Raw genomic sequence first — 9,926 nt, 5'->3', positions numbered from 1 at the left:
ATACCAGCATGTCCACACCTCAAGACCTGTAGTCATACTTGCCTCATCGAGCCATCCTGCAAAGTGTGTAAAGGGGACCTAGGCACACTGAGGATTCCAGTTTCAAAATTGCTCACTTTTATTGAGCGGCTACTGTGGGCCTGCCACTTCTCCTGGCACATGAGTACGACAGGCAGCTCCTGCTTTCATACAGCACTATAGTGGGGGAGGCTGAAACACACACACACACACACACACACACACACACACACACACACAGTAACACGCACAGTCTGTCAGGGGTGATAAATGCTGTAGAGAAAAAGCACGAATGTGATGGGGGCGTCACTCTGTGGCTGGATGACTAGAGAAGACATCAGTGAAAAGGTGATTTGAGCAAAGACCTGAAGGTGAGAGGTGAGCCAAGTGAATCTGGGGGCGGGAGGCATGGGCGGGGGCGGGGGCGGGGGCGGAGCAGGGGAACCGCCATGGAAAGGCCCTGAGGCCAGAGCCTGGTGGAGAGTTTGGGGACCCTGAGGTCAGTGTGGCTGGAGCAGAGTGAGCAGGGGGAGTACTCGGAGTTGAGGGGGACTCGTCTTGTGTAGGGTCTGTGGGAGTCCCACAGGACGGACGTGAGCTTCATCCTGAGTGAGATGGAAGCCATGGATGGGACAGGGCTGGACAGGAGAACCAGATCTGACTCACGCTTAAATAGAGTCTCTTTAACGGCCATAACGATAACCACAGTAAGGTCAATGGCGCCCACTTTACAGATAAGTAAACTGAGGCTCAGAGAGGCCCAGCTCCTGCCCTGTTCAAAGACTGGTGCTGGAGAGGGAAGGCCGGCCCCGCGGAGAGAACCGGGTCCCTGAGGGCAGAGTCCGGTTCTCTAACCCTCCCCCCGCCTCTCCGCGGGGCTGGGCCGCCGCCACCTCCGGGCGGGGCCGGGAGGCAGGTCCCTACCCACTGCTCCCCCCGCCCCGCCCCTCCCTGGGCTGCCCGGGCCGGCGCCCCTGGCAGCGGCTGCCCAGCCCGCCCGGCGCCGCCTCCTCCCCGGAGGCCGGGCTGGGGGGGGGGGGGGGGGGAGGAAATGGGGGGCCTCTGGGGCGGGGCGCGCCTCCCACACCCCTCCCTGCCCAGCTGGCGGAGGTTCCGCCCCGGGCCTGCTGGGCCCTTGGCTTCGCTTCTGGTTTCATTTCTCAAGGCCCTGCCACTCTCCTCCTCCCTTCCCCCAGCCCTTCGAACTCCCAGCTCCTTCCCCACCTCCGGTCTCAGCTCCAAGGTCACCGCCTCAGGGCGGCCTCCCTGCCCCGGGCCACCTGCCTGCAGACGCGTCTCCCCAGGCCTCTGTGAGTGCCATCCCCTATGTCGTTTTCTTCAAGCCACTGAACGGAAGCAGAGATCATCTTAATCATTTATTCATCCTCCAGAGGCTTCTCATCCTACTCGGAATGAAAAACAGGGTCCGCAGAGTGCTCTGAAGGGCCTGGACGCTTACCTGACTCCCGCAGACGGCGCACAGCCCAGCTACAGCGGTCCCGCCGCCGCAAGCAGCAAGCACGCCCCCGCTCCCGGCTTCTGCACAGACTCTTCCAACAGAGCCTGACTGCTCCACTCCATGTCACCTCTTCTCACAGTTCTTTCTCTCTCCACCCTCCCCTACTCCGTAAGAAGTGAGACCTGAGAGCCTTATCCAGTGCTGTACCCCATCAACAACAGTGCTCGCCACACAGTAGGTGATCAATAAACACATGTTAATCAAATGACTCCTGTGAGCTCTTCCTCAGTGTACTAGTAACTATCAATAGTATGACCCGGAGGAAGCCTCTGAGCCTCCTCCCTCCCCCGCCCAAAAAATAGGTTGGGGGGAAAATTATGAAAATTTGCCTTGTTCTAATTAATTAGCATTGTACCCTCCTTTTTTTTTCTTTTTTTTCTTTCTTTTTTTTTTAATCTTCACCCAAGGATATTTTCCATTGATTCTTAGAATGGAACAGAGAGGAAGAGAGAGAGATAAACATCAATGTGAGAGAAACACATCGATTGGTTGTCACCTTGACCAAGGTCCAGGAGGGGGAGGAGCCTGGAAAAACAAGCCCTTGACTGGAATTGAACCCAGGACCTTTCGGTCCACAGCCCTAGCTGGTTTGGCTCTATCCACTGAGCCAAACCGGCTAGGGCTGTACCCTCCTTTTATTATGAAAAATTTCAAGCACATAGAAAACTTTTTTTTTTAGAAAGTATGTATTCAGAGCACTTGAATACCCTTCCATCTAGATTTGTTAACGCTTTAAGTTTTCTTTATCTGCATATATACATTTCTTTTGCTGAACCACTGGAGAGTAAATTGCATGACATTCTACCCCTAATAGCTCAGCAGGCATCTCTTAAGATTAAGGACACATCTGTTCTGGCCCCATAGTTCAGTTGGTTGGAGCTCATCCCCTTACACCAAGGTTGTGGGTTCGATCCCAGGTCAGGGCACATACAAGAACCAAGGGACAACTTCAAGTTTACCAACATTTGCATTATGGGAGTGCCAGAAGGAGAAGAGAGACAGCAAGGTTTTGAAAACCTATTTGAAGAAATAATGACAGAAAATGTCCCCTTCCTAGCAACCTATAGGAAACACCTGGCAAAAGACAGACTTGGAAGTGTAGGAGGCACATAGTTCTAAACAAGAGGAACTCAAAGAGGCCCATACCAAGACACATCATAATTAAAATGCCAAAGGTTAAAGACAAGGAAAGAACCTTAAAAGCAGTAAGAAACAGCAGAAGCAGAAACAGAAGAAAAAGAAGAAAAATATGAGCAATAAGATGGCAATAAATATATAGTTACCAGCAACTGAATCTAAAAATCAAAATAAATGAACAAGGAATCTAATGAGCAAAACAAACTGATGAATAAAATAGAACCAGAGGCGTGGAAACATGAAACAAACAGGAATCTCAGAGGGAAGAAATAAACTGTAGAACATATGCATTACCTATGGACACACAATAGAGTGGCGAAGGCTTAGGATGGGGTAATGGGGGGAGAGGGGGAGAGAAAGACATCTGTAATACTCTCAACAACAGAGATTAAAAAAAAAAAAAAAAAAAGAATCAAGCAATGAATGCATGGATGGGAGGAACTGAACCCGGGATCCCTCAGTCCGCAGGCTGACACTCTATCCACTGAGCCAAACTGGTTTCGGCCTAAAAATATCTTTTATAGTTGTTTCCCCCTCCCCTCTGCCCCAAGTCAGGATTCAGGGAAGGTTCACATGCTCATTTGGTTGTAATGAAGGAATTATATAGTACCTTTTATTCTGGAACATCCTCGCATCCCATACTGATTGCATGATATATTCCTCATGCTATACTTACCTCCTGTCACTAATTTTATAAATGGCAGTTTGTATTTCTTAGTCCCCTTTACCGTTTTTGCCCATCCACCCCCCTCCCATCTGGCAAACATCAATTTATTCTCTGTATCCATGGGTTTCTATTTTGTTTTGAGATTCAATAAATAAATGAAATCATATGTTATTTATTTTTCTCTGACTTATTTTACTTAGCATAATACCCTCTAGGTCTATCCATGCTATTGCAAATCTTTTTAAAAAAATATATATTTTATTGATTTTTTACAGAGAGGAAGGGAGAGGGATAGAGAGCTAGAAACATCGATGAGAGAGAAACATGGACCAGCTGCCTCCTGCACACCCCCTACCGCTGATGTGCCCGCAATCAATGTACATGCCCTTGACCGGAATCGAACCTGGGACCTTTCAGTCTGCAGGCCGACGCTCTATCCACTGAGCCAAACCTGTTTCGGCTATTACAAATCTTAACATTTCATTATTTTTTATAGTTGAGTAATATTCCATTATGTATATTGAGACAGACAGCAAAACTCAGATCATGATAGTTCACCAGACAGAAATGATTCAATAACTTGTGCTGGTATTTTGGATCTTCTGATGCTGAGCATGATTTGTGCTGGTATGAATGTCTAATATGATTCTATATTCACAAACATACCTGCTACACAGAGGCAAGTTTTTTTAAATGGCATTTTTATTTCAGAAGGTGGTCAGACACGCTACAGAAATAACTGAAGTTTAATTTACCAGTATTAATTTAGTCCATGTGAACTATTGATTCCTCTTGAAGTTGTAACATGTCAGTGTGTTTAGACTTTCAAGTATTTTAACTCATTTCTGGACATGTAACAATGTTTATAAACCTCTTGATTTCTAGCAACATATAGAAAATACCTGCTATTAAAAACACTGCACATGTTCCACTAGCTGTCAGCCATTGCTGGTATTCTGTCATTAGAGAATACACAGCAATATGTGATATGTTGCAAACTTTCATGATAGCCTGAACTTTAAAACGTTGTATCTGATGGATGTAAATTTGACCCCCAGTTCACTTAGTGTCAAGAGCTAAAACTGTGAACCTAACTTTCTTTTATTTGTGGGTCATGACTGAAAATAAATATTTTATTTTTATGCTAAAAAAAAAAAAAAAAAAAAAAAAAGGAAAAAAAGAAATGACCCAGAGATGTTTTTTAAAAAAAAAAAAAATTAAAAATTGATGCCCAGCCAGTGTGGCTCAGTGGTTGAATGTCGACCTAAGAACCAGGAGATCATGCATGGTTCAATTCCCAGTCAAGGCACATACCCGGGTTGCAGCTCATTCAACCCCCACAGTGTGGGGCGTGCAGGAGGTAGCCGATCAATGGTTCTCGTCATTGATATTTTTATTGCTCTCTCTCTCCCTCTCTCTCCTCTCAGAAATCAATAAAACTATATTAAAAAAGAAAAATATTCCTTTAAAAATAATAAAAAATAAAAAATTGATTTTTAGAAAGAGAAACATCAATCAGCTGTCTTGAGCCCCGAATCAAACTGGCAACTTTTTGTTGCCCTGGACAATGCCCAACCAACTGAGTCATACTGGCCAGGGCCAATTTTTTTTTTTTTTTTTTTAATAAAGGCTCATAAGAGCCGAAACCGGTTTGGCTCAGTGGATAGAACGTCAGCTTGCGGACTAAAAGGTCCCGGGTTCGATTCCGGTCAAGGGCATGTACCTGGGTTGCAGGCACAACCCCAGTAGGAGGTGTGCAAGAGGCAGCTGATCGATGATTCTCTCTCATCGATGTTTCTGTCTATCCCTCTCTGTAAAAAAAAAAAATCAATAAAATATATTTTTTAAAAAGAATATTAAAAAATAAATAAATAAAGGCTCATAAGACCTGATTGCCTTCTGTTTACCTGCCCTTCCATTTTGGGAAAATTCAGCCTCAATTCACGACTCATGGTTGGGGCATTGCTCTACTCCCAAAGGTTCACCATTTCAACAATTCAGCTTGGATACTAAAACTTCCTGGAATGAGGCTTCCTAGGGCTGTCAGACCACCTTTGAAATGCCTCTTTTTCAGACACCTCTGAGATGTAACTTCCCTCAAGAGAGCACATTGTTAACTATCCTGTAATCCAAACTCTGCCTTGCTTTTCCCCACCTTCATGTACTCTTTCTTATGCTCTCTCCTTAAATCCAAATGTATAAAAGCAACTGCAAACTGTCAATCCCTGGAGCATTTGAGATCTTGCTTCCTAGCATATGTCTTCAGTTTGGTTCAAATAAACTCATAAAAATTCTCTACAGGTTGGATATTACTACATCCTGTTTATCCACTTGTCTATTGATGGACACCTAGATTGCTTCCATATCTTATAAAAATGGCTGCATAGTATGGTTAGTACATCTGATTATTCACAACTAACAGGAGCGTTATTCACAACTAACAGTTCTTCCCAACAGCTCCAGAAGAGTTAGCAAATGAGCTACTTGAAGAAAGTAAGTCCCATTGTCAGTTTATCTGACAAGTATTAAACTCCTGTCACCTCTATGCCAGCCTGAGTGTCCCCCACTTGAATTAAGTTGCCCGTACCATTACCCCAACAACCATTACTACTAATAAAAGGACATACGCACCACTCAATAATTGCACAAATTATCATGATTAATCCACAACAATCCTCTGTCCCAACGCTATTTCCTTCATTTCAACAAAGATGAGGAAATCGAGACTCTAAGGAATTAAAACCTTTGCCCAAGGTTACACTTAGGGAATGGAGCCTAATATGTGACTCCAGTGGCATCTCCCTCCCCCTTCCACTCCTGCCTTTTGACTCCCACAATTGAGTCCATCTACCAGCGTTTGCTGAGTCTGGTACAGCGCTTTTACAGATACCATCTTATTTTAATTTTGTAAGAGGTAAGCAAGAAGATCCCCATTGAACAGACTTCATGTGGCTCAGATAGGTCAAGACTATCTAAGGTCACACATCATGTGGTGAGTTCGAATTTAAATCAAGGCCGATCTGGCCTAGAGTGTAGATCCCCTGTTGGGCCGGGTGCCTAAGAAGCTCAATTGCCTAAGGAGTTCAATTGCGGGGTTTGGCAGGTGCATGGTAGGTGTGAGGGGTCCGCACCTCGGAAGGCTAAAAAGCCCTCCCTGTCACCACCAAGGCAAGTAGCCCTCCCATTGCTCCTTCCCTCTCGCAGCCGCCAGGCATGCGCCCTGAAGCCGACTTCCCTGAAGCCAGACTCCGCTCCCTGAAACCTGCCCCAGGCTCCGCCCACAGCCGCCCAGGGCCAATCCCGGGCGGAGGGCGGGGCCGCGCGGGAGGGGGCGGGCACTGAAGTAGTCAGGCGCCGGGAGTCCTGCGCCGGAGTCAGAACTGCGTCTCCCGACCCGGGCGCCGGTCGCAGGAGGAGAGCTGGCGAACGATGGTGCCGCCGCCGCTTCCTGATTGGCTGCGGGTGGCTCCCTTTTCCTTCTGATTGGCAGCGGCTGAGCTGGGTATGTAAATGAAGGGAAGGGGTCTGAGTAGGGAAAGAAGGGGTATCGGGAGCGGGCTGTTTGGCAGGTTCGATCCCCGGGCCCGGCAGGTGTGCGTCGGGGCTGCCGGGAGGGAAACATGCTGGACTCTGAGCGCCGTCCGCCTCGGCCGGGCCGGGTGAATCACGCCGCAGCCCCAGAAGGGGGCGGAGGAGCCGGCTCCCTGGCTCCGGCTGCGTGACTCACCCGCCTCCGCCGCCACTTCAGGAGGAGCCGCCTCCACTGCCTTCCGGTAGCGAGAGAGGCCGAGGGTGCCGAACAGCCCGCCCGGAACCCAGGCCTGCGCGGCCCCCGCGGCCGGCAGAGCGACTGCCGGGACGCAGGGATACGGAGGGTCCCTGGGTCTGAGGAAGGCCCGCCTGGTGCCGCTAGGGGGCGCGGGGACCGGGGGCGGAGTCGGGTAGGGGGCTAAATTCCTGCGGTTTGGACTCGTAGGTCTACGGACTCAGTTCTGGGTAGTGTGAGCGGTTACGATCCTGCTGGGCAAGGGCCTGGGGACTGGACCCTCCGGCTGCCCGCTCAACAGTGTAGCTTGGGCCCGGGCTCTAGAACTCCGGGGATCCCCCCCACACACCCACACACACCCGGGTGAGGGGGGAGTGTAAGTCCTCTTACTGCTCCCCGGGATCCCCGTGCCCATCAGGACTTCCTGGCAAGCTCTGTCCACTCTGCCTCCCAAACAAATCCTGAACCGATCAACTTCCTTCCATATCATCACCATCTTCTACTCCAGATCACCGTCCTCTCTCCTCCCGGAGAGTGCAGTAGCCTCCCCCTTCTCTCCACACCCCCATCTTCCTTGAAGCAGCCAAGGGGGAGCTTCTGGAAACCTAATCAATTCACACCACCACTCCCCCTGCTCACCCCTCAGTGACTTCCCACTTCCCTCACCATAAAATCCCAACTTCTGGTCTCTGCCGCCCACCTCCCCGCCCCCACCGCCCCGCCCCGCCCCGCCCCACTCCTGCTCTTGTCACTTCGGTGTACTGACCACACTGGTCTCTTCCCCCGCCCCCCCCCCCCCCTTCAGTTGAAGCTCATCCTGCCTCAGGCAGGGTCTTTCTTTGCCTCTGCTGTTCTCTCCTCCCAGGTCGTTCTCCCTGGTTATCTCTCGGGAGTCCTATGCTTGAGGGCTCACCTCAGAGGAGCCTTTCTTGACCTCTCCCCAGAACTTCCTAGCACCATATGTACATTTCCTGTTTGTTAGTTTATTGTCTAATGCATGGTACTCAATACATATTAAACTATGTGAAACAGCCCCTTTTGTAAGTAAAAAAAAAAAAAAGAAAAAAGTTGAATATTGAACACTTCATACAGTTCATTGAAGAAATAAATTATAATAGTTATTAATAATAGTACTTATTAACATGAGAAACTGCTATACACCAGGCACTGTTGTAGTGTTGTTGTTTTTAATCATCAACTGAGGATTTGTTTCCATTGATTCCAGAGAGAGAGGAAGGGAGAGAGAAAAAAAACAAAACAAAACAAAACATCAATTGTTTTCAGTACATGCCCTAACCCGGGATCAAACCCGAAACCTTTTGGTGTTCGAGACATCTCTCCAACCGATTGAGTCACACCAGCCAGGGTATAGTGTTTTTGTTCTAGGAAGTAGATATTAATATTCCTATCTTAAAGATTCCCTCAGAAAACCTAGGTTCAGAGAGGTTAAGTGACTTGCCCAAGATCTCACAGCGTTCGTCAGAGCCAGGATTTGAATTTAACATTGGCTTTCCATAACTCCGTGACTCTTCCCTCCTCACAGAGGATGCTGAGCAAGGGCTTGAAGCGCAAGCGGGAGGAGGAGGAGGAGCAGCAGGAGGAGGAAGCCCTGGCAGTGGATACCTGGTGGCTGGATTCTGACCACCCAGCCGTGGCACCGGCACCTCCGGCCGTGGCCTCCAGTTCTCTCTTTGACCTGTCAGTGCTCAAGCTACACCACAGCCTGCGGCAGAGTGAGCCCGACCTGCGGCACCTTGTGCTGGTGGTGAACACTCTGCGGCGCATCCAGGCGTCCATGGTGCCCACGGCGGTCCTGCCGCCTGTGCCCAGCCTGCCTGCAGCCCCTGGCGTGGCTGACAACCTGCTGGCCAGCTCAGACGCCGCCCTCTCAGCATCCATGGCCAGCCTCCTGGAGGACCTCAGCCATATTGAGGGTTTGAGCCAGGCACCTCAGCCCCTGGCAGAAGAGGGGCCACAGGGCCGCCCCGTTGGGGGAGCCCCACCCAGCCTGGGGTCCTTGGACTTGCTGGACCCAGCCACTGGCTGTCTGCTAGACGATGGGCTCGAGGGCCTGTTTGAGGACATCGACACCTCCATGTATGACAGTGGCCTTTGGGCGCCAGCCTCTGAGGGCCTCAAACCTGGCCCTGAAGGTGGGCCAGGCGAGGAGGACGCTCCGGAGCTGAAGGAGACTGAGCTGGACTACCTCATGGACGTGCTGGTGGGCACACAGGCACTGGAGCGGCCACCGGGGCCGGGCGCTGACCGCAGGGCTGGGAGGGTGTCTGGTGACTAAACAGAGTTGGTGGCTGAACCAACTCTCCTGGAAAGACATGGCTGGCTCCCCTAGGACAGAGATGGGGGCTTCAGAGAGACAGAATCAGTCATGGGCAGCTTCACCTTGGTCCCCTTCTCTTCGACTGATGGGAGGAGTCTGGGATCAGCCCTCGTGATGGAATGGCAGGGCCTGGTGGCTGGACCAGGCCTAGTGCTGGACTGACTCCCCGGAGGTCATAGCCTGGAATATGGCTCTTCCTGATGTGGAAAGAGACCCCAACCAGTTTTTTGAAATTAAAAACCAGTCCTCGGAAACATCAAGTCTGTATGTTTCTTTGTTTCTGGGCTAAGGCAAGGGTGGTATAATAGCCTTTCACGTTTATTGACTCTAGGCTGAGTACTGCACGGATCCGAGCACTTGACATGTGTTAACTCATTTATTCCTCATGACAGGATGGGCATTTCTATTATCCCCACTTCACAGCTGAGGACAGGCTCCGGGAAGTTGGCACTTGAGGTGGGTTTCAAGCTGTGAGCTTTCT

At 49.8% G+C, this 9,926-nt stretch overlaps 1 protein-coding gene across 1 annotated transcript; it reads left to right on the top strand.

Moving 5' to 3' along the window:
* Window positions 1–6,685: 6,685 nt before the first annotated feature.
* Window positions 6,686–9,699, top strand: SERTAD1 (SERTA domain containing 1). Its single transcript, XM_084860979.1, has 2 exons — window positions 6,686–6,843; window positions 8,651–9,699. The coding sequence occupies exon 2, from the start codon at window positions 8,654–8,656 to the stop codon at window positions 9,401–9,403; it is 750 nt and encodes a 249-aa protein (XP_084717105.1). The 5' UTR covers window positions 6,686–6,843; window positions 8,651–8,653; the 3' UTR covers window positions 9,404–9,699.
* Window positions 9,700–9,926: the final 227 nt, after the last annotated feature.

Source organism: Pipistrellus hanaki (genome assembly GCF_964339955.1).
Source record: "Pipistrellus hanaki genome assembly, chromosome: 15".
NCBI classification, from domain to species: domain Eukaryota; kingdom Metazoa; phylum Chordata; class Mammalia; order Chiroptera; family Vespertilionidae; genus Pipistrellus; species Pipistrellus hanaki.
This window is presented reverse-complemented; position numbering and strand designations above follow the sequence as displayed.

Bases quoted from the DNA above. Each gene is read 5' to 3' on its own strand.
- SERTAD1 (XM_084860979.1), top strand. From the start codon at position 8,654: ATGCTGAGCAAGGGCTTGAAGCGCAAGCGGGAGGAGGAGGAGGAGCAG.